This window comes from Lepidochelys kempii, chromosome 2 (assembly GCF_965140285.1).
Source record: "Lepidochelys kempii isolate rLepKem1 chromosome 2, rLepKem1.hap1, whole genome shotgun sequence".
Lineage (NCBI taxonomy): Eukaryota > Metazoa > Chordata > Testudines > Cheloniidae > Lepidochelys > Lepidochelys kempii.
This window is the reverse complement of record NC_136381.1, coordinates 29,663,319-29,689,223: the sequence shown is the minus strand read 5'-3', so window position 1 is coordinate 29,689,223 and position 25,905 is coordinate 29,663,319. Positions and strand designations below refer to the sequence as shown.

Genomic DNA, 25,905 nt, shown 5'->3' with positions numbered 1-25,905 from the left:
ATTCTGAGGAATTAATCCTTCTAAGGACACAATCAGACATGTACAGAGCTGCTACACAGAGCTCCATGCACAGTCAGGGCCGAAGACATTTGGATGCTTTCAGTATTACTGAATAGGGAATGGAGAGCATTTCCTAGCATGCAAAATAAACCTTATATAATTATTTGCTTAGATTTATGTACAGCTAAGCATGTCCACAGTAGCTTACTGTTACCTTTGTAGTTAACTTTGAAGCCAATTGATCCCACACTTTCATCCGTTTGAAGGTGTAACCACATCTGACTGTTCATGCTCACAATTAAATCTGGTACAAAACTTCCCGTTAGTCTAGAAGAAAAACAAACAACAACACTATTTAATGAGAAAATCATCTGGATTTAAATATGAGTTTGTCACAGATACAAAATCCAGGTAAGGAAGCCTTGATTACAGCCTTCTGAGAACCAAAATATTCAGGTACAGAAAAATGAGTATGAGAAAATTAATAGTTCTTAACTGTTTGTGGTTTGCAACAGTAAATAATAAAATCAGATTAATTTTGTTTCACCTGTGCTATTGACACTTAGACTTGAGAGAGGAAAAAGATAGAATCTATTAATTTTTTAAAGAAAGATTTTTTTTTAATCACAGAATTTTACTGCTTTGTAATTATAGAATCATAAAACTGGAAGGGACCTCGAGACGTCATCTAGTCTAATCCCCCGTACTCATGGTAGGATTAAGTATTATCTAGATCATTCCTGACATCTGTTTGTCTAAACTCCTCTTAAAAATCTCCACTGCTAGAGATTCCACAACCTCCCGCCCTCCCATCAATTTATTCCACTGCTTAATCACCCTGACAGTGAGGAAGTTTTTTTCCTAATGTGCAACCTAAACCTTTCTTGTTGCAATTTAAGCCCATTGCTTAAATTTTTAATCCCAATTTTCTTCACAATTTTTCTTCCTCCTCCTTGTAACAACCTTTTACATACCTGAAAATTCTTATCATGTCCCCTCTTAGTCTTCTCTTTTCCAAATTAAACAAACCTAATATTTTCAATCTTCCCTCATAGGTCATGTTTTCTAGACCTTTAATCATTTTTTAATCACTATTCTCTGGACGTTCTCCAATTTGTTCACATCCTTCCTGAAATGTGGTGCCCAGAACTGGACACAATACTCCAACTGAGGCCTAATCAGTGCAGAGTAGAGCAGAAGAATTACTTCTCATGTCTTGCTTACAACACTTCTGCTAATACATCCCAGAAGGATGTTTGCTTTTTTTGCAACAGCGTTACACTGTTGATTTATATTTAGCTTGTAGTCCACTATGACCCTCAGATCCCTTTCCATAGTACTCCTTCCTAGGCAGTCATTTCCCATTTTGTATGTGTACAACTGATTGTTCCTTCCTAAATGGAGTACTTTGCATTTCTCCTTATTGAATTTCATCCTATTTACTTCAGACCATTTCTCCAGTTTGTTCAGATCATTTTGAATTTTAACCTATCCTCCAAACCACTTGCAACCCCTCCCAGTTTGGTATCATCCACAAACTTTATAAGTGTACTCTGTATGGCATTATCTAAATCATTGATGAAGCTATTGAACAGAACCAGACCCAGAATTGATCCCTGCGAGACCCAAGCTGCCTTCCACTTTCAAAATCTCAACCAGTTCTTCCCTATTTGTCAAAATCAAATCTAGAACAGCCTCCCCCCTAGTAGTTTTCTCCACCTTCTGAACTAAAAAAAAAAAAAAATGTCTCCAATACATTCCAAAAACTTATGGGATAATCTGTGCCCTGCTGTGTTATTTTCCCAACAGATGTCTTGGTGGTTAAAGTCCCCCATCACCATCCAGTCCTGTGCTTTGGATGATTTTGTTAGTTGTTTAAAAAAAGCCTCATCCACCTCTTCTTCCCAGTTATGTTGTCTGTAGTAGACCCTACCATGACATTCCCCTTGTTTTTTACCCCTTTTTTCCTTACCCAGAGACTTTCAACAAGTCTGTCTCTGATTTCCATCTCAATCTCAGTCCAAGTGTATACACTTTTACTACCATCCACCACCCAACTACAAACCACCCTGCAGAAATGTAAATGTCACAGCAAGAAAAGCTCTGGAAGGGTAAGGGTCCCTTCAGAAAATTGTCCTCAAGTCATTCATTTTTCTGGACATTCCATTCTACTGTTCCCTCCTATAGTCATAGTGATCAGTGTTTCCATCAACAGGGGAGATTCACAAGACATGGTCAACCCTGCAGCAACTCTGCCTCTACCCTTGTTCTCTGTCCACTCCCTCTACCAGTCCCTTTGGTCTCCCTAGGATTGCCCCTACCATTACTCCCTCTGGGTCTTCTTTCTGTGGAGCATCTCATGAAGTAAAGTCTATCATTACAGGTTTTTATCTCTGTAATTTTGATGTATTTATTAAGTGTTAATTAATGCACTATGGAAGTCCCACTTCAGCCCTCTGTATAAATTGATCCCCTTCTTTTCATATGGTTTGCCCATAGGATTTTCTGCAATCCTAGGGCAGTCAGCAGTAACCCCTGTGCCTTTGCAATGGGGTGAGGGAAGGAGACCATGGGTTCCCCATTTATGTGATTTGCAAGAAGTGTTAACATTACTCAGGGTACCAAATGTGTTTAAATGATATAAGTGCCTTGAAAAATCCCAAAGCAAGCTCAATTTAATTTCTCATGTAATAATCTCATATACAGTATACACACATTTTTCATAAAGTATATGAGTTTAATGTATTGTTATTATTGTTATTATTATTATTAGCTAGGTTACTGGTTTTTTTCAGTGTGGAAAATTCTGTGATATTTTACAGGTCGAATGACTGAATGACATAATACCCCCCATCCAACATCTGTCACTAAGTCTGGTAATTTTGTCAAGTGGTCGTCGTACGACATGGTGTCCCTCTGAAGCATGGGGCCCCTCAAAGCACAGGGCCTGGGGCAATTGTCCCAGTCCATCCCACGGACGGGACGGCTCTGCTTGGGCACCACCAAAAATTATAGAAACCTGGTGCCCCTTTCAACCACTAGAACATAAATCTCTCCAGAGTAGGAACAAAACCTGAAGTAACTATCTCTTTTAAAAAGGGAAACCATTTATTTAGCTCATTTTAAGTTAAACTGTTTCATATCATTCTCAGTAAGAGACAATAAGAAAAAATAATCAATTTATGTTTGAACTCACGAGAGTATATGTTTCAGAAAAAAAAAATCAATATTGATTTAAAAATTGCCAGTGGTAGAGAATCAATCACAACCATTATTAATTTGTTCCAATGGTTAACTAGTCATTGGGCGAAAGAAAAAGAAAAAAGAGTGATTCCATATCTCAACAGTTAGGGTACTCACCTGGGAGTGGGAAGATTTTTGTTCAAATCCCTACTCCAAAGCAGGCAGAGTGGGGATTTGCACCCTGGTCTCCCACATCCTGGGTGAGAACTCTAACCACTGAGCTAAAAGTTGTAAGGGCAGCAGCAGAGTTTTGTGCAGGGCCTGATCTTTTATGCAACCTCTGAGGCTGCCAACCAGATTGGGCCCCACAGGCAAGACTGGTGTGGGAGAATGCCTCATTTGATGATCTTGCATGGACTTAGATGTGAGCTAGGCACCCAGGCATTAGGACAGGGAGCTGTGCAGTGTCAGAATTTTAGGTGTATTGGGGACTTTAGTGGCAGAAACTTGGATGCCTAGGGACTTTAGGTGCTACAGGATTAGGAAGCAGCTAAGATCTACAATCTTTTGAATATCTACATTTTGGACTTAGGCACCTAAAGTGGCACTTAGGTGCCTAAATCCCTTTGTGGATATAGCCCAAATGAAAACTGTATTTGGCAGAATAGTAGACACCACTTCATTTTATAATATGTCTTTTTTCTTTTCTTTTCTTTTCTTCTTTTTCTAAACAGAATGTTTACTGAACAACTCTTTTTTTCCAAGTTGGCAGGAGTCTGTCTATGAGAACAGATGGGTTGCAACTAACTTAGCTCAATTTCCTTTCTCGAAAATGAAGACAGGACCATTAGAAAGAGATCAGGCAATGTGTCATAAATATAAAGGGAAGGGTAAACCCCTTTGAAATCCCTCCTGGCCAGGGGAAAGCTCCTCTCACCTGTAAACGGTTAAGAAGCTAAAGGTAACCTCGCTGGCACCTGACCAAAATGACCAATGAGGAGACAAGATACTTTCAAAAGCTGGGAGGAGGGAGAGAAACAAAGGGTCTGTGTCTGTCTGTATGCTGCTCTTGCCAGGGACAGAACAGGAATGGAGTCTTAGAACTTTTAGTAAGTAATCTAGCTAGGTATGTGTTAGATTATGATTTCTTTAAATGGCTGAGAAAAGAATTGTGCTGAATAGAATAACTATTTCTGTCTGTGTATCTTTTGTGTAACTTAAGGTTTTGCCTAGAAGGGTTCTCTATGATTTTGAATCTAATTACCCTGTAAGATATCTACCATCCTGATTTTACAGGGGGGATTTCTTTATTTCTATTTACTTCTATTTTTATTAAAAGTCTTCTTGTAAGAAAACTGAATGCCTTTTCATTGTTCTCAGATCCAAGGGTTTGGGTCTGTGGTCACCTATGCAAATTGGTGAGGCTTTTTATCCAACATTTCCCAGGAAAGGAGGGGTGCAAGTGTTGGGAGGATTGTTCATTGTTCTTAAGATCCAAGGGTCTGGGTCTGTAATCACCTAGGCAAATTGGTGAGGCTTTTTACCAAACCTTGTCCAGGAAGTGGGGTGCAAGGTTTTGGGAAGTATTTTGGGGGGAAGGACGCGTCCAAACAGCTCTTCCCCAATAACCAGTATTAGTTTGGTGGTGGTAGCGGCCAGTCCAAGGACAACGGGGGTAATATTTTGTACCTTGGGGAAGTTTTGACCTAAGCTGGTAAAGATAAGCTTAGGAGGTTTTTTCATGCAGGTCCCCACATCTGTACCCTAGAGTTCAGAGTGGGGGAGGAACCTTGACACAATGTCTAGAAATTGTTTATCTCCTAAAAAGGGCATACAAAAATTATTTTCAAATTCAAGTCAATCATTGAAGCTGTGCTGGAGCTTCAAAATGGATTTAAAATACATACTGTAGCTAGTTTTAGAACTCTTCCCTGATCATCTTAGCCTGCTTCTGTTTAAATACTCTTTTTCTGTGAGAAATTCACCTCAGTTTCCCACATCTGTGTTCACAGATGGAGCTACTATAAAGACTATTGCCAGCACTGAACAAATAACTGCATGGCAGAAATTAAATAATTAATGTATTAAATGCTTATTCCTGCTACAAAAAGAATATATCTTGCCATGACTGGCAATTTCATAAACTACCAAATTAATAACAGGATGTATCTCCACTAGAACAAGCATTGGTGGACTGGCCACCTCTAGATTTTGTCTCTGGTAGATGGCTGATTGTAGATTTTGGCAACAGCCATTGATAATTTCCAGACCTACATTTCATTTTGGTCTCAATGGAAAATATTTGTATAATATAGAACCATGGAAATTAGTACAAGTTCTGTTTAATCAATTCATTTTTTCCACATTGTTGGAAATCACCATTGTGCCCAAAATACCCAAACACTTTCATGGGGGAAAATGGCCCTAAACTTTCACAAGGTTTACCCCACTTCCATAAAATTAAAACATTGACAATTCATTTTTTTCACCTCTAGCACTTTCCTGAATGGCACTTTGCAAATTAGGAGCTAGATCCTCACCTGGTGTAATTATAGGCCCCATTGACTTCAATTAAACTACAAGAATTTACTCAAGTTGATGATCTGGACCCCAAGTGCTTTGGGTAATAAGTGTCTAGCGGTGCCTGGTATAATTAGTGGGTTCAGACACTGATAATCTTCCTAATTAGCCTTGGTAAAGTGGCAGGTAAACACGTCTAACAAGGATTTGATGGCAACGTTCGCGGGTAGGACCATGCATTCTCACCGTATTATATAAAAATCTGCAGGAAGAAAAACAATTAAATTGTGTGTGTGTGTGTGTGTGTGTGAGAGAGAGAGAGAGAGAATGACCCAGGGTCCAGTCCCCCTGCTCCAATCACTCTTATTATTTATCTTCAGCGGAAAAAGCTTCAACAGGAGAGACTGAAGGAGCCCCACATTGGAATAACTCCACATTGGAATAACGCCACATCTGGAATAACCCTAGCTCTGTCATTACTCTCCTGCGAGGTGGAGACACCTGTTCAATTTTTTTTTCTTACACTCTAGCAGAGATGGGGAAATTAAACCTGGGTCACTCCCGATCCAAGTGGGTGTGGTTAAAAATTACAAGGTGGGTACCACCACCTTCTCATCTTGGATTTTAAATGAGCCTCTAAGCATACCTGTGGGATGGAGCCCTGCACATGACTTAGGTGGCCAAATGCTTGTTTTTCCCTGTTTCATGAATCACTTTGAGGCTTAGGTAGGAGATGTGTGTCCAGATGCCTAAAGGGAGACAGCAGTGCACGTGCCCAGAGGCAGAAACTTAGATGCCTAGGGAATTTTTACCCTGAAAAACAGGTGTTGAGTTTAGATGCCTACACGGTTCAGCAAGAGTTCAGCAAGGATCACAGTGGAGCCAAAACAGGGACACAGCCGCCTAAGTACTTTTGTGGATTCCACCCCAGGCTCTAAGTGGCCCAGACAGGAAAAGATTTACAATGTTCTAACATTCCCTAATTATCTACTGCCTTGACTTACATTGTTAATTCTTCCTGAGAGATTTTATACCTAGTGACTGCCACAAACCTTATTACAAAACAATTGATACTCAGACACTTGGGGAACAGAAACAATATCTATTTGTCAGATGTGACCAGTCATAACAAACCAACACATCTCAAAATTCAAGTATGATTTTAAAAAAAAATAACCCATAGAACCTGCAAAATAATTTGAGGAAATCATGTTCTGGTCATCAAACTGAATCCTCTGATTCTGAAAATATTCATTGCAATTTATTTGCTCAGCTCTCTTTTCACCACAACTTCCCTGTTATACTTTATGTTCATCCTTACTTAATAGAATATCATGACAATTTGAGTAATGCATTGATAAGAGAAAATGATACAGAGTTCATTCATATTCTTGACAGTTTCAATACTGTAATTTCATCATTCTTCAAAATATGCCTCACCATCAAATACTTTCTTGTAAAATATTAACACCTTTAATGAAACCAAACCAGTGCAGAATGGTTCACTACATTTGTCAAAATGTAAAAAATTGCTGCACTGTATCTAAATGTGTTACTGTAATTTAAGTGCCAAAGATGATAATACCAACACTTCATTTAAATGGTAATAGAACTTTAATAAATGCTGTCTCCTCATATGAGGCAATGTGGTCCAGGTCAGTAGAAGCATGTGAGTTCTAATTCTGTCTCTTCCTGTGACTGCTGTGTGCTCTTGGGAATGTCATTAACATCTGTGTCTCACTTTCCCTGTAGATAAAATGTGGATAATAATCTTACTTTCTAACTTTTCAAGATAATGTGAAATTGATGTACATACAGTCCTTTTAAGATATATATCACTATACAAATGTGATTTCATCGGAAATATTGAGGGCTTATCTACATGTAATGCTGACAGACCCCGGTCGTTGGTGGGTAGGATTGAACCTGCGACCTCTGGAGCTTACTGCATGAGCCTCTACTGCATGAGCTAAAAGCCAGCTGCCTATAGAGTAGTCTCTCTCTCACCATACCCAGAAGGTGTGGGAGTTACATACTTCCCCTAGCTGAGGAAGCACATCCCGAGCTTCAGAGACCTCCCAGTTGAAATCCCGGATGAACCCCCACTTTTAACGCCAACAAGACCTCGGTCATCAGTGGGGAGGATCAAACCAGGGACTGCTGGAACTTAGTGCATGAGCCTCTACAGCATGAGCTAAAAGCCAACTGGCTGTTAGCTAAGGCTGTAGAGCAGACTCATTTTATATCTCTAAGTCAGGGGTCTCAAACACGCGGACCGTGGGGTTATTTCCTGCGGCCCGCCAAGCTCCCCGTGCCCCCCCACTCCTCCATAGTTATTTCTTGCAGGCCGTGTACCCGCTCCTCTGCCTACCTCCAGGTGCTTCCTGCCACCAAACAGCTGTTTAGTGCTTTCCAGGAGGGAGGGGGTAGGAGCAGGGAGCCACGTGCTCAGGGGAGGAGGCAGAGAAGAGGCAGGGAAGGGGCGGGGTCTCATGGAAGGAGTGGAGTGGGGGCGGGGCGGGGATGTCAGTGATGCAGCCCTCGGGCCAATGTACTAGTCCTCATGTGGCCCTCTTGGTGATTTGAGTTTGAGATTCCCTGCTCTAAGTGGCCTCAGTGCCACTAGATGCCACTCAGTGCCACTATTCAGAGACCACCACACCCAGGAGGTGTGTGTGTTACATACACACAGCTTTTGTGCTGATTTAAGTCTACAGGGTGAGTTACTATGCATCAAGCCAGTGAATCTACAGTGCACCATCTTGTCACACAGTAATATCCCAGATAGTGACATAAAGGAAGGAGTACAGAAAAGGGCCACAAAGAATAGTTAGGGTTTACCTTATGATGAAAAGGGTAATATTGCTAAGGGAGAGTCATGATGAAAGTCTATAGATACTTGAAGTGTTTAAATGCAAAGGAGATAGAGTAAGATTCAAGGCTGTAATAATTAGGAGTAATTAGGTGAGCTTAAGAAAGGGAAAAATAAGGTGAATATAAAAAAATACCCTTCTGACATTGTGCACTATGATCTAGCAAGCTTTGCTATAGACTCCTAAGGGATGTGATAGAAGCCTTATTTCTCAGGACATTTAAAAACACTTTAAAACAAATGACTAGAAAATGTACTGTAAGGAGTAAACTTGCATTGACTTGGAGTGGACTAGATGTTCTAGAAGGTCTTTTCCGTTTCTAACTGATTATTTATTTTGTTTGAACAATTATGTTTATTTTTCTCCAGGATCGAACTTTTATGTTTGATTCATTTTATACAGATACATCATACCCACTTGAGAAGCTACCATTTTGTTTTCCCAACACTTTCATTATATGAACTCCTACATTCAGAGTTTAAAACTCAGTTTTGAAAAATAATCAGAATGAAAGTTGGCACGTAAGGCCTCTGTTGAGAAGTGATTATTAAAAAGATATTTGTTTAAAAAAATATTAACCCTTCTCCCCATTTGAACATTATTTATGCAGCTATTTGCAAAAGACCAATCTCATAAATTGAGTTGGGCAAATAACGGATTTTTTGGTTCATCTTTAATTTGGAAAATACCAGTAATTTTTAAAAAAATGTGCAGGTCAAATGAAATATTTTATCTCAAAATCAAAACATTTTCAATTTTGACCATTTTCAAATGTTTCTGAATTTATAAAATAAATTAAAGGGAAATTTTGAACTAAAAAGTAGTTTCAAAGTGAAAAATCTAAAAGGTTTGGTTTTGAAAATATCAAAATGAAATGTTTTGATTTTTCACAATGGTTTTTCCACAACAATTTTGTGAAATGTTTCAATGTTGTGCATTTGTATTATTCACAGAAAAAAAAGAACTGGCCAAAAAGTTTCACTTATGATCTACTCATATGATCTTCTCTAAGCAACAAAATATTATCTTTATTTATTTTTAAAGAAAAATTAAATACTAAATTAAATGCATACCAGGGGCCTCATGAAAACAAATCACACACAATTTTTACCTCCTTTGGTCCAGATTATTACAATTGAAAAAACAAACAAAAACAAACAAACAAAGCAACACAAAGTAACAAAAGACAATTAATGCCTAGTTACACTGTTCTGCCCTTTTAAAAATATATGGAAATTAAGGTTAGAATAATTGTTGTACATTTGATGTCTTTTTAAACATTATTAATTAAATATAATTTTATGAACTTGGCTTCTTGGGACTGATCATCGCAAGAGAGCCAAACACCATCAGCAGGTTAAGTAAATGAAAATCTGAGTCCAGGACCGAACAAACTGATTATTATAAAATAGATTTAGGTGTATAGATACTGTGATGATGGGTGGCAGACTAAAACCCAAAGATAGACACTCACTAAATTGCCTGCAGTAGGTACCCAGGACTGCTGAAATCATAATATTAGATGGTTTAGGTAACAGTAATGTTTAACAGGATCAGGAATTACAGAGATAATGTAGCCTGTGTTCAGGGCTTACCTGTCATAGTCAGTGAGCTATAAAGGTTCCTATGGTTCATTTGCTGTCAAGATGGGCTTTTCAAGGGATATTATTGTAAAAGACAGTTACTTAAGCAGTACATTTTTCTGTCCATTCCCTTTCCTCTATATCACATTCACAATCTGACCACCCAGCCCTTGCAGAGGAACATAGTAACCCTGGGAAAACTGCAATGATAGGCTTATTTTTTGCAAAACAGAATGAGTCTGCCTGAAGAACTGGGGCTACATTACTCTGTTTTAGCTCTCATGCCCATCTTCTTTCAAAACTAGGGTGGTAAATATGAACTAAAATACCTTATCCTATATGTCAGTCTTGAATAATTTGATGAGCTCCATACGATTATTTTTCTGTTGGCATTATTCATCTCTCAGGTTACACGAGAATAGAATTTTGTCCAATCTATGCATCATTCAATAGCACCAGAAAATCCTATATTAAAGTAATTCTGCAAAGCATAGCAAATCAACCGAGACTTACACTTGCAGCACAGTTTTAGGATCACCAACTTCCCCTCCATCACCAATTGTCAGTGTGTCGTAGCCAATCTCCAGATCAAATTCTTCAAAATTTATCTGAATAACCTAGTAGAAAAAAATATGCTCTTAAAAAGTAAGAAATTTCATTATGAGATGAGTGAATACAGATACCTTTCAAACAGCAAAAATAAAACAAAACCCCAGATAAGTAATAGCTACACATATTAGTGACATTTTATTTGATACTACCCTGTTGTTATTAACCTGCAAAATTGGTTAATGCAATATTCCATGAAAATAAAATTCTTTTTTTATGTGGCACCAGTTTGCTGGCATGCTAGAAGTACCTATTATGTGGTTATTGTACTTTTTATATAGTACTGTAAAATTGTATTATATTTCCAATGTGGTACCTTCACAGGGCAACATAATTACTTACTGAGGGTGAAATTCACTCCTGCCCATATTAAATTTAATAATTTTGCTTTGTCCAGGAAATTCTGAAGAGATGAGGACATCATTTACACACCCCATGCCTACAACCAAGTTTTGGTGGTACAAAGAAGCCTTTGAAGACATTATTCCAGCCTATAGGTTAAACCTGTTACATATTTTTATGAACTTGTAAAAAACATGACTTCCAAAGGTGAACATTTTGTTATGCCTGTGTCAAGGTTCCTTCCCCACGCTGAACTCTAGGGTACAGATGTGGGGACCTGCATGAAAACCTCCTAAGCATACTTTTACCAGCTTAGGTTAAAACTTCCCCAAGGTACAAACTATTTTACCCTTTGCCCTTGGACTTCCACTGCCACCACCAAACGTTTATCTGGGTTTATTGGGAAAACGTTGTTTGGAAATGTCTTCCCCCCCCCCCGAAATCCTCCCAACCCTTGCACCCCACTTCCTGGGGAAGGTTTGGTAAAAATCCTCACCAATTTGCATAGGTGACCACAGACCCAAACCCTTGGATCTTAGAACAATGAAAAAAGCATTCAGTTCTTGAAAAGAAACATTTTAATAGAAGAAACAGTAAAAAGAATCACCTCTGTAAAATCAGGACGGTAAATACCTTACAGGGTAATTAGATTCAAAACACAGAGAATCCCTCTAGGCAAAACCTTAAGTTACAAAAAAGACACAGAGACAGGAATATTCATTCTATTCAGCACAGCTTATTTTCTCAGCCATTTAAAGAAATCATAATCTAACACATATCTAGCTAGATTACTTACCAAGTTCTAAGACTCCATTCCTGTTCTGTCCCCGGCAAAAGCATCACACAGACAGAGCCAGATTCCTTGTTTTTCTCCCTCCTCCCAGCTTTTGAAAGTATCTTGTCTCCTCATTGGTCATTTTAGTCAGGTGCCAGCGAGGTTATCCTAGCTTCTTAACCCTTTACAGGTGAAAGGCTTTTTCGTCTGGCCAGGAGGGATTTTAAAGGTATTTACCCTTCCCTTTATATTTATGACAGCCTGTGTATTCTAAACTCCAGTATGACAGATAGTTAACTATGTGCAGCATGCATGTTATATATTATGGAGAACAACTGTCAGCTCCATATTGAGTGATGAGGTGAGTTTTGAACTTAAAGCAGTAATTCAACCACTTTGTTACATAAAAATGCAGCATACCTTCTCCATCAATTGCTTAAGCTACATTTAAAAAAAAAAAGGAAATAACACAGGTACCTCAAACTTCCTATATAATTAAAAATAATTGAACTCTTGTGCAAAGGTTACATTTTAAGGTGTGTGGGTGGTTTTTTTGGGGGGGAGGGGACTGGTTTTGTATATATGGAGAAAGAGAACTGATAATTTCTCCTTCAGCAGCAGCTGTCAGATAATGTTCTGCTCCAAATGATTCCACAAGAAAAATGCCATCTTTCAAAATGGCTGTCATCTTCCCATTGTTCTCAACAAAACTGAAGCCAGAGCTGCCCTTAGTTAGATGACTATTATGAAAAGGGCATATTTTTACCGTTGCTCTGAATGTGATTGAGTGTCCTCTCCTAAAATGATAGAGGCCACCAGCACTCCGAGACAGCTTGACTTCGTGCCTTTTAAGAGCATTTGGAGGTGGTGACCATTTTCAATAGGACTCCATGTGTTTTCTGAAGGAGATAATTTCATGCACCAAACCCCGCTGAGAGTAACTTGAAATGAAAAACAATGGGAAAAAATTACCTTTGACCCTAATTATTTTGTTTCAGAAGGTACCAAATCTATTCCAGAGAGAGGGCTGTAGGGAACAGAAAACAGGGGCATGTGTGTGCACATGCATCCATGGATTAATGTAGTAGCAGAAGAGGAAACTGATGTGTGGGGGGGGGAAGTGTAGTTGGTAATGGAGGGAGGAGGAAAACTGGTATGTGTTTCAGGGAAATATAAAGGACAATAAGAACATAGGATTTCTGAGGGAATGCAGGGGACTATAGGACGATGCAAGAGGCAGGGGAAATTTGCAGGACAAGAGCTTTACACTACTCTGCCAAGCAAAGCAGCTTTAAACTCAGCTTCAGTGGCCAATATACTCTGTCTCATTTGGCTTTTCTAGAGTGGAGTAAAACAGCCAAAAGAAAAGACAGTGAATCTGACCATAAAAGCTGAAAAATTAATAAACAGATTTGAAGTTGATACTTCATATCTTCAAATCATTAGAGATATCACTTGTTAACATTTTCATTGAGTTCCTCATTTATGGCTCATATATGCAATTTGTAAGTTAAAAAACCTTGGAAATTCCCAGACAAAAATATGTTAAGATTGAATTAAGATCAAGAATTCATATCAGCAATCTGGGCTAAAATACCTTATACAGCTATTGTAATTATCCAAAACCCAAGCATTATAAACTCAGGAAATAAACGGTTACCTATATGCACTGTAATTCTTCTTTGAGATGAAAAGGGGAGGGAGAATTGCTCATGGAATATAACAACAAGAACAACATTTTTCATTCTTCAAGTGGTTGCAAGCATTTATTTCACTCAGGTGACTCACACCCAGTACTGACAGGAGGAGGGGCTCAGAGTCTATTTAAACAATGACTTCAGTACTGCTTTACCAAAGTCTGCATCTGACCTAAATGCAGTGGTAACTACATAGCACTTGGTAAAAATATGTACTGAAGACCAGGTAGCAGACCTGCAAATGTCCAATATTGAAACATCACTGAGGAGAACTATCCACATTGTTTGGGCCCTAGTCAAATGAGCCCATAATCTTTATGGAGGTATGGTCTGAGCTACTTCAGATGCTGTCATAATGCAGGAAGTTATTCACCTGAAAATCATCTTTGCAGACATAGCCTGACCCTTCATTTGATCCACATAGTAGACAAAAAGACCAGGTGATGCCTGAAAAGGCTTAGTTCTCTCTTGGTAAAATGCTAAGCACCATCTCATAAGCAATGTGTGAAGTCACTGTTCATCTGTATTTGAGTTCAGTTTAGGAAAGAACACCAGTAAGTAAATAATTTGATTAAGGTGAAACCACTTTCAACAAAAAATTTAGATATGACTGAAGGGCCACCTTATCATTGAAAGATTGCATATACAGGGATTCTGTGGTTAAGCCCTGCAGCTCACTTACTCTCCTTGCTGATGTTACAGCACAAGGAAGACTGTCTTCTGGCACAGGAGGGACAAAAGAGCAAGTTCCAAGGGCTCAAATGGAGGCCTCATATAAAGGCAGCTAAAGAGTGTTACGGTCCCACAAGGAAACGGATGACTCTTCTTAGAAATCTCATTACCATGGAGTTCAAGAAAATTGACTTGCCTTGGATGGACGGAGGAAACACCGAGTTGGCTGCTAAAGTGAACCCTTAACAAAATGAGTGAAAGACCAGAAGACTGAAGGCACAACAGGTACCCCGAAATGTCCCGAATTCAGGCTAGCATTAGCTGAATTTCCCAGGCTAGTGACCAAACTGAAAATTGCATCTACTAGGTCTACTTATTTGGCCAAATGGAAGGTTTCCTTCTATTAAGTAACACTTGTTGAATTGCTTCCAAACATCATTCCTCCTCTTCACCTATCCATGTAGCATCCATGCAGTGAGGTGCTGCTTGCCCTGACCATGGTTCTGGAACACTAAGTTGGGATAAAGAGGAATAGATATTGGTGGTCAAACTGATAAACTGAAGAGATTGGAGAGCCAACAGTCTCAGCCAACCTGGTACAATGAGAATCAGCCTGGCATGATCCAGGTTCAGTTTGAAAATGGCAAGTGGATGATTTGGATTGGAGGGAAGGAATATAGAAGTTCTGATCCCCAAATCAGGTGGAAGACATACCTCAAGGAGCCAGGACCGAGGCCTGCTCAGGAGCAAAACCGATGACACTTCTTGTTTTTTTGTTGCAAACAGACTGATAGCCAGAATGCGCCATTCTCCTAAAATGGACCTCAACATTCTGTTCTCCACAGACCATTCTCAATCTCAATCCATAGGAAGTCTTGACAATCTATGAGAATGGTGTCTCAAAGCCCAGGGAGATTGAGAGGATGCCCCCGAGCTTAATCCTGACAACCCCTCCCCAAGTCATCCAAAGACAAACAGGGAGTCATCCCAGGTGGAGTGAGTAAACATCCAGCCTCATCTGAAGCTGAAAATGTCATTTGCATTGATGCCAAGGTTGATAAAGAAGTCAACATTTGAGGACTGGCAGGGGCATCACACTCCCACTCAATACCAAAACAGAAGATGGCACCAAACCCAGGATCAGGACCAATCCTGTAGATGTGGACTGTACCACAATCATCTCAGTACTGAAGACAGTGACTGTGCCAACAGACCCTTCAGTACAGATAAGGAGGCAAACCTCAGATGCCCACTCTGAGGTGGTGCCGAAGATGATGCAGACAATTGAGACAAGTCTACAACTAATCCAGGCAGTGCTGAGGCTCACACAGGAGCAGCTCAATTTTCCTGAATAACTGGGGAGTCAGGAACAGAGAGGTCTGACGCTGCTTGGTACACCAGTAGCACGGAAACTGATGGTGCTGATGTCATCAGTACTGGATTCAACAGCTGTCCCAAGGATGGTATCAGAGTCAAATGGTGCAGCATCTAATTGATATCACCTTAGTACCAGAGAGCAGGCAGATGGCTCAGCTCCATCCTGCATACCGGAAGAATCAGAGTATCAGTCTGCACTCATCCTGGAAGAGGAGGATGAATCTCTCCGATCTCTGGAGAAGCTACGGTCCCTTTTGTGAGAACTTTTTCTCTGGTTCTAAACTTGTCTGAGGGGCCAGACGATATGCAGAGGTACTGGGTGCCGAAGAGGGCCTCATGGCCTGCTCATAAGTTACTGCTGAGAAGCAAGTCCCTAGCCACCTGCATACTTTCCTTTCCTGAACGATTTGCATACGGATCATCTTTAAAAAATCAGTTAAATCCAACTTGCGACCACAAATATCAAAATGTCATAATCATATAGTTCTTGCCAGGTGCAGCTACAGGATAGATTTTGTCTGATTGTAATATTGGCTAAGGGATTCTCCATTAAAAAGAACCCAGGTAAATTGGCATCTTAGTTATTTTACATTGCCAGACTGGTGCAAAGCTGGACCCCAGTTCCAACTCCATCTGGCTCATAACAGCTAGGGCACCTGGCTTTTACAGGCAGGGATGGGGTAGAAGGAAGTATTTTTTTCCCTTCACAATGTTTCCAAAATAGTTTTTTATTATATATGTGGCATATAAATTAAAAACCCACCAATGAACCCCCTGGGCAGACATCATCTTCGCATCAAGGGATAATCGCATAAGGAAGAATAGATAACTCATACATGATCATGTGTGTGCACAATGTGGCATTATAATTCAAATATTAGGCTACTAGCCTAGGATTTGAGAGACCCAGGTTCTATTCTCTGCTCCACTCCAGACTTCCTGTGTAACCCAGAACTAGTCAATTAGCCTCTTTGTGTGTCAGTTTCCCATCTGTATAATGGGATAACAGCATTTCCCTCTCTCACAGGAATGTTGTGAGGATCAATACAAAAAAAAATTGTTAAGTGCTTTGAGAGCTATGATGAAAAACGCTCTATAAGAGCTAGGTATTAAGATTTTATTCACAATTGTTTTGGAAGGTCTGGACAACTCGCCTGGGACTTTGCCACTGGGTAATAGAGCCATTCCAAATGTGTGTTAATAAAACCAATATACTACATAAATATTTACACACACACAAATATATATTACTATATATACTCACCCATATATGTACATAAATCTACATCTGTTGTGTACTAGGTGCTTAAATAGTCAATCATTGAAGATAATTGGTGTCAAGTACTGCATTGTTGTCAAACTAAGAGCGCATTAAAAAGGATAACCATATATATTATTTTAATTGGCTGAAAAATTTGGGGAACATTAGCATTTAATAGGCAGTCTTAATCACTGCAATTCCTACTACCATAATTTCCTCTCTCTCAAAAATACAGGATGAAGTGAATATTAGAAAAATGCTGTTAATATCTCCACAACGGCCAGTAGCCAAACAAAAATGCAGCAGTGATTTCTAGATTACATTTTATTTTATGAATGGAAAACTATAAAGACAGTTCTTAGAGTCAGCAAGCACTACCCAATACTGCCCTTGCCCCTAGAGGAAAAAAAAGTGCTACCATCAGCTGTTTCAACTATATTACAGTGAAAATGAAAGATAGTCTTTTATATCTCCAAAATCCAGTTTATCAAAATGTGCTCGCAGGGAACCAACTAACCATCTAATGAATTATCCATGTCAATTTGGATTTAATGTAGAGCACCTGAGTAGATTTACAGCATCTAAGGAATGTGCTTTTTCTTTACTGACTAAACCTGGAGGTGTTTTAACTTTAGTGAAGTTGCACGCATGGGTCAAGGGTAACATATGGCCATAGTATTGTTCAAATAACTGATGGAACTGTAAATTTCAGAGAGAGTGGAAGTCAAGTGGCATTAACTGACTAAAGTCATTAAGACCATACAATCTGAGGTTAGTTCAGGCGTTTGGCTGAATAGTATCTTTTGCAAGATTTCTGAGAACAAATGTCAAAACCAAACTCCACCCCCCAACCCCCCAAAAAAAGGCTCAGTGGAAGCTGTGCTAGTCTTCTATATTTTATCCATTGGATAGTCAGATCAGCTGTCAGCCTGAGACCTGATCAACCCCCAATCCCATATGTGTGGGTAACACAGCATGCATAGATCAAGTTGTGGAAGAGGAAACCAAGTAAACGTTGGTCAAATATGGGGGTCTGATTCTCATTTACACTCAGCGTAAGTTATAATTAACCCAATTTAGCTCCCCTTTCCACTGGCAGAGCAGAACAAAGTGCCAGCAGTGTAAATGAGACCTGCCCCATAGTTCTGATCAACCAACACTTAGATTCATATTTAAATGTGTATTTGTAATCCAAAGTGCTGGCTGCTGAGAGAGATGCAATGGTGCACCTTTTGCCCTATACCTAAAAACAACGTGCTTGAATTTCAGCATGAGTAGAATAATTGACATCAGTGGAACTACTCACATGTTTAAAACAAAGCATGTGCATAAGTATTTGCAGGATTGGGTCCTTAGTATAGTCCCAAACCTGTATCTACCCAGAAGATCACTCCAAATGGGACTAACATTTCAATTATATCACTCATGTTTATGCAGAAAAATCAGGGTCACAACTATTATTTTAAATCATTTTATATATAATGCCTGTAACAAAGTAGCTTGTAATATTCAGTGAATATTAAAAAAAAGAGCTCCAAGCTTATTCATAGAGAATCCTGCCCTTTGTTAGGAGTGTTAGTGACAATGTAGGATTCAGGTCTGTATTTTTGCATGAGATAGAATTTTAGGTCTTGTTTGCCCGTTCGATTCTTGATACACTAATATTCTTAACTAATACGCGTGAACAAAAGGATCCTTACTAATATGTTGTCAAGGTTCTTCCCCACTCTGAACTCTAGGGTACAGATGTGGGGACCTGCATGAAAGACCCCCTAACCTTATTCTTACCAGCTTAGGTTAAAACTTCCCCAAGGCACAGATTTCTTTCTTGCCTTGGGAACCAGCTTAGGTTAAAGGCTTGGTAGCTGTACTCTGATTCCTGCTACCTACTGCTGGTTCTAGATCTTATTCCTGTCTGTCATGGATTTGCAAGTGAGACTAAATCAGAAAATACTGACCAACAAAGCAGGGGATGAATCAGTCTAAATACACAAGTAGCAGCAAGAAGAAAAGGAGTACTTGTGGCACCTTAGAGACTGACAAATTTATCTGAGCATAAGCTTTCATGAGTTATAGCTCACTTCATCGGATGCATTCAGTGGAAAATACTCAACTTCAAAGGAACAAGGTGGCTTGTGTCACAAGTTTTAGCTGTTAAACTTTAGAAACAGGATCAACTAGAGCAGTGGCCCTGTATCCCTTTCAAGAGTCTGATTTTTATATTGTGTACCCCAAATTTCACTTCACTTAAAAACTACTTGCTTACAAAATCAGACATAAAAATACAAAAGTGTTGAGGCATACTATTACTGAGACATAGGTTACTGTCTCATTTTTTACCATATAATTACAAAATAAACTATTGGAATATAAATATCGTACTTACATTTCAGTGTATAGTGTATAGAGCAGTATAAAAAAGTCATTGTCTGTATGACATTTTAGTTTGTACTGACTTTGCTAGTGCTTTTTATGTAGTCCGTTGTAAAACTGGACAAATATCTAGATTAACTGATGTACCCCCTGGAAGACCTCTGCGTGCCCCAGGGGTGTGCACAGCCCTGGCTGAGAACCACTGATCTAAAAAAACCTGGCTGAAGTCTGAAACCCACCCTCCTGTTGTCAATCAAGTGGAAATTTCTGGTTGTCTGGTTCACTGGGGAAAGAGAGGCAAGATAAGAAAAGGAAAATGTGTCCTGCTTATATTTATATTCCTCATATCTTCTCAGAATGGCTAATTGCTTTTTGCTGAGGATGACTGACTATTTCCCAGTCAAGATATGACGAATATTTATGTCAGATTATGAAGCCTAATGAAGTCCTGTAGTTTGATTGATAGGCTTTACCTCAGCAGTAATTTTCCAGAGAAACACGGCTCCCACTATCAAAATAACTGTGTTAATAATATATTTGATTACTATAAAACTAGTAGTTTCAGTGAAAGATATATTGATACCATCATTCATTAGAAAACCAGTCGGTGGTTTTGCATAATCTTGTTCATCAGAATGTTTTGTCACTGTTGCAAAAACCTGGAATGGTTTGGATCAGGCTCTCATTTTATCTAAACCCCAACGGTCAAACAGATTGGAACCAATGGTTCAGTTTTGAGTTGTCTCCAGCATTTATTGTACACTCAATCCTGGTCCAATTGAATTTGAAGAGTGTTTTCCCAACATCTTCAGTATGGTCAGAACCTAGGCCCTGATTTAGGAAAATACTTAATTACCTGAAGTACTACAATGAGTTTTAAGAACATGCTTAAGTGTTTCCTTAATAACGAGGTTACATCCTAAACAAGAATGTAACTTAAGTGCCTAGAAAATCAGAAAAACAATACTGCAATCTGCAAAGCCTGAGTTAGGCATCTGGACTCCCTATACAATGCATGGGGAGAGATAGGTACCTACAGATGGGATCCAAAAAAACTTCAGCACACTAGCCTGGGAGCTACCTGAGCTAGCCAATGGGAGATGCTGATAAGAGGGATAGGTGCCCAACCGGGGTGCAGGAAGGTGCATCTCTCTGTTTGTGATCCACATCAGGAACTCCTCTGCTGGAGTCAGGTGGTTTAGATACCTAAATTGTTTCTTGTGAGAATGAAGGCACTTGCGTTACTCCACACAAATCAGCTGGCAGTGCCCACCTTGTAACTTTTAGCCCAGTGGTTGAATACTCATGGGATGTGGTAGACCCAGGTTCAATCCCCCCTTCTGCCTGAGGGGGAGAAAGCATTTGAACAGGGGTCTTCCCCATGTCAGAAGAGTGTCCTAACCACTGAGCTATGGGATATTCTGATGTCGAGGCTCCTTCAATTTCTCTTATTGAAGCTGTTCCATTTTGGACAAAACTTAGTCATTCGGCAACAGTGAGTGAGAATGGCTCTGTAGCCTGGTGGTTGGGTCACTCACCTGGAAGGTGAGACACATAGGGTCCAATCCCTCTCCACCATGACTAATTATTTATATACATTGGAACAGCTTTAATTTGAATGACTGAGGGGAGCCCCACATCAGAATATCCTATAGCTCAGTGTTCAGAATGCTCTCTTGACAGACTGAAGACCCCTGTCTAAATCCTTTCTTCCGAGGAATTGAACCCAAGTCTCCTACATATCGGGTGCATGCTTTAACCACTGAGCTGAAAGTGAAAGCCCTGGATTCTCCTCCAGCCAGCTTCTGAATGGGACCTGATCTGGCAGGCAGCCACTGCGTATGCCTACTAGATTGTGCCCTGAAGCCAAGATAGGCAGCAAATACCTATCTTCTCTTGGTTAATGGATCATTTGGGGGCTTTGGTATAAGACAGGCATCCAAAACCCTAGAGTGAGGCACAATGGTGCATTACCAGACACAGAAACATAGGCATTTAAGGAAATTTTACATTGAATAATTAGGTGCCAAATGAGTTTAGGCACCTAGAGGATTATGAGATACCCAAGCAGGAGTTTTGTAACTTGCTATGAAGCCTAACTCTGCAAGTCTGGGAGTTAGGCATCTAAGCCCCCTCAGCTCTTAGATGGAGGTGTCATCCAGGCTACCTTCCCATCCCATGTCATGAATTCCATGTGAAGAGACCTCCGCAATGCAGCAGATAGAGCTGCTATAACTCCCAAGAGCAGTGGGAGATACTAAAGCCACTGACCTCTTATTTTCACTATGGAATTTTTCCCATTTCTGAGGGCTTTAGGCAGAGATTTTCAAAGGAGCCTACTGAGGTTAGATACCCAACTACCCATAGATTTTCAAGGGGATCTGGGCACCTACCACTCGTAGGCCCCTTTGAAAATTCCACTCAGTGCACTCAAGTTCATTCATTCTGCATTTGTTGGTGCATTTGGCCCATGCTTAAATTTACACTATAGCTGCTGGTTCAAATTAACTATGAGATTCTAATACCCTGAGAGTATTGCTTCATCTGTGTTTCATCATTCATCTACTTTGATCCATAACTGTCAAATGAACCTAATTTGGGCTCAAATATATTCTCTCTATTGTAGCATGATAACTCATTTTTGTGGCATGTTTTACTGCATCTGCATTACTAAATGATGATATACTTAATGAAAATATTCTAAAAATAGAAAGATTAGCTCCATGTACAGAATATTCTTAACATTTTATCCCTCCTTTTAATTTTTGTCATTTGTGTCTTACTTTGTCTTTATTCATTATTTTGCTATCAATGAACTGGGAAGTATGCTTACATCTGAAAGACTTAGTCCATTTAATTACCCAGGTTAATGGGAAGGGAATGCAATTAAAAGTAAATAAGTGCTGGAGCAAAGAATCATACATATGAAAGAGGATATTTGGAAGAAAAGGGTGCTGCAGAATACAAACCAGAAAAAAGATCTGTGAGCATGTGTTGAAAAATCCCTGAACCCTTCAACCCATTTAGCAGCAGTGATTAAAAAAATAACAAAGGCAAGCAAGGGTAATAAATTGTATTACTAGAGGTTATGTTATAGGGAAAGATCAAGATAGTTGATAAAAGAGCAGATTTCATGGCAACCTAATTAAAGCTTTGGACATTATGAAAGAGATTGATAAACTTTGCTCACAAATAACTTTGTGATAAATAGAAAACAAACAAAAAGATATGAGCTGAGACTGAAGAACACATGGCAGAGCTGATGCTTAAAAAGGCCACCAGAACAAAACAGAAATCTAAGAGTATTTCTGTCAAAAAACAAGAAAACATTGTCTGAAAAATAATTGTATGAACTCTACTCTAATCACTTGCCCAGTATTCCTGCTGCCTCATTCTTCCTCCCCTCCTTCATTCTCCTTTTCTTTCTCAGTCTTCCCTCAATCATTTTCCCCTCTCTTTTCTTCAATCCCATTTTAATCCAATTTCCCCATTACCCATCCCCCAAAATAATCACTTGCATCACCAATTTTATCACACAAGCCAGAGCTACATTTCCCCACTTGAGAGAATTTGGACCAATAAATCTAAAACTCTGAGCTATGGAAATTTTTGCCACATACAAATGCGCGCGCACACACACACACACAGTTTCACACTGGGAACATGAGGTGGTATAAACTGACATAACTCCATTGACCACAATGAAGCTGTGGGGATTTACTCCCTGATAATCTAGCCTATGATCTCAAGAATGAGGATGTATCACAGGTAGTAACTTTTGGGAATGTAGTTTTATTCTCTGTTAGTATTTACTGGAAATGATCTAAAAAATCTAATGGCATTTGACAGGTATTTGTTTTTGTTTTTTTTAAATACAGATTGGGAGAAAGCTTTTTTTTAGCAAGAGCCATTAGCCCAATTCACTAGTTGCATGAGAAATTTGCTAACAAAATGCTTGGAACTCTGTGAAATGTATTGGTATGGTTTGCTGCAAATGACAATTTACTGAATTCCACAAATAAATTGACATGGGTTTGGTCTGGAGAGCATGAGAAGTGCGATTACTCAAGTCCAGACTAGATGAATAGAGATAGGGATGCTCTAAACAGTAAGGAAAAAGAAAATCCAATTCCACAATAACAAATGCCAGCTAAGAGTGATCTAACACATGCCAAGAGGACAAAATCACTGCCCTTCAAAGACCAGGTGATGCCTGGACCTCTACACAGTTGCCAGGGCTAGAATAGATTTACCCTATTTGTGTTTCACATGCAGCACCCAGATACAACAGCAATCCCTGCCCTCAGTGTACACATGGACGACTCCCTGCTGTAACTCTGGGAAGTAACAATCACCTTAAAGATAAAGGAGAGGAGTCATGGTCATTGTTTAATCCCATGCAGGACTGCAAAACTGGCCAGGGACACTGCAGGAAGCAAGAACAATGAAGCTTTTTTCACTTCCCCTCCTGCAAGCTGAAGGGATATGGGAGGCACAGTCCTTCTGGAGCTTCCTATGTGGCACAGCCAACAGTGGGAGTCAGATTGTACATTACGTAACATGTCTTTAAAAGAGTCATTCAGACAAACAGAAAACAAAAACAAATAGCTCCATTTCTCAGCAATTTCGGAGAGATGCCAGGGACAATATAACTGCAATAGAACAATCTTCTAGAAAAGATTACTCACCAAAGCAATGACATGGATTTAAGTAGAGAGGAAGGTACCAAAGCCCACCTGCCAAAGTTTCTCAAACTTTGTCAAAGGACAAAAATGTGTCTTAATTACCTTAAATGAGTGGGCTGGTGCATCCCCATCATAGTCTCTGGACTATATTGAGTGATGCCATGAACAGTGTCATAAGTTACATCTTGTGGGTATATTGACCAGAGAATGGGTGTGGGAAAGTACTAGTAGGTTTGCTTGCACTGATTTGGCACTCCAAAGATCAGTGTGACTTACATGTCAAAAGTGTGGAAGGGTGATAGCTGGAAAAGTAATTAATAAGATGGTGTACAGTAAACTAACCTACTGCTGCACTCGCCTTATCCAACCTCCTTGGATATACAGTAGTGGCTGAGGCCCAAAACAACTGGTGGAGCGACTGGTAGGAATTATTCACTTCCATCATATCCTTCTCTGCAGATTGATCATATTTTCAAAATGAAAAACTAATAGTCAGGCACGTCAAGGAGAAGCATTTTGGCAGGATATAATGGAGGCTGGTAAAGAAAAATGGCACCCTAACCCCTCTGTTACCCCTCTTTTCAGAATGAAAACTGAGAAACTTTCCAGTAAAAAGATGTGGGGGTTAGAACAAATCATTTATCACTTAGCCCCATTTACTCTTTTCTCCTAGTTTTAACTTTTCCCCTTCTTCTCTTTCCACCCTACCAGTACAGACTCACTCCTCCACCACACACACTCCTTACCCCCAATTCACCTCATTCATCCTTGAATTCCATTTCCCCACCACTGAACCCTGCCAACCCAATCCACCTCATAGCTCAGAAATACCGCAGAAGTCCTCAGCTCCCTTCAATCCAGCTTCGACCTGGTGAAAAACACCTCACCCACCTACCCACCCTAAAATTTTCTCACTGTTTCTTTGTACACCCCCATCTGTCTGTCTCCATCTATTGTCTCTTGTTTTACACTTAGATTGGCAGCTCCTTGGGGCAGGGACTCTTTGTTCTGTTTGCACAGTGCCTACCACAGTGGGGTCCTGGGCCTTGCCTAGGGCACCTAGATACTAAGATAATATAAATAATAACCTTTGCCTGTGCTTAAAAACTGCAGTGTGGATACAACTCAGACTGAGGTTGTTGTGATTAGGTTACATAAGAGTGCCATGAAGAAGATACAAAAATACACCTAGCCTTGTAACGTAGACGGAGACCTAAAACAGAGATTTCAGTGTTTATTGTGTAGAATTAAAGGTTTCATTTAAATTTTAGTTGCTAACCTCTTGTGATTGTGACGATTAACCTTTCTAATGTGTACAGACACTGCCAGACTCAGCAAATTGTCTGTGTATTATGAGCTCTCTAATTTTCTTATTATCTGCCTTAAGTAGGTAAATGACTTGAAAATGGAGTTATGCAAAATATTAGCTTCAATTATTTTACTAATGGAGATGAACATATTCTTGTTTCTACTTGTCACAAGAATAGTTGGAATATTAATTATCACTAAAAATATTATATTTGCCTAACATTAAAGAATACTAAATTTATAAATAGAATACTATGGTTGGAACTCTGAAATTGAGTATGTTTAATGCAGCCCATTAGCTGAGAGAGGAAGGGGAAAGCAGCTTTCATTTTTGCCTCCTACTGTTGCTGTCTCAACCTTTATAAAGGTCAAAATAATATAACTGGAAAGTAAAAACAAAAAAGAGTAGACTTTAACAAGCATTGTGAGCAGTTACTATGTTCAAATGGTGATAAAAGAACTACCATCAATTGCCCATGGAAATAGTGGATGGGGGGGGACCCAATAATCTAACATCAAGACAAATGCACACAAAACTTAAATTTCAAATATCAAGCAATGGGAATGGTCCATCAACAGGACAACACAATTATTTTTTTGTATTACTACTGAAACTGACGTGTCATCTCCTAAAAAACAGTTAAACC

The 25,905-nt window shown here is 39.4% G+C and overlaps 1 protein-coding gene across 2 annotated transcripts in view; it reads right to left on the bottom strand.

Annotated features, from left to right (window-relative positions):
* The window catches only part of CSMD3 (CUB and Sushi multiple domains 3), a 1,215,628-nt gene that overhangs the window by 619,139 nt on the left and 570,584 nt on the right, over positions 1-25,905 (bottom strand). For both annotated transcript variants that reach the window (XM_073330296.2, XM_073330291.2), the window contains 2 exons: positions 10,673-10,776; positions 215-327 (listed from right to left, as the gene is read on the bottom strand). In XM_073330296.2, coding sequence (XP_073186397.1) covers positions 215-327; positions 10,673-10,776 — 217 coding nt within the window. The remainder of the gene's footprint in view (positions 1-214; positions 328-10,672; positions 10,777-25,905) is intronic.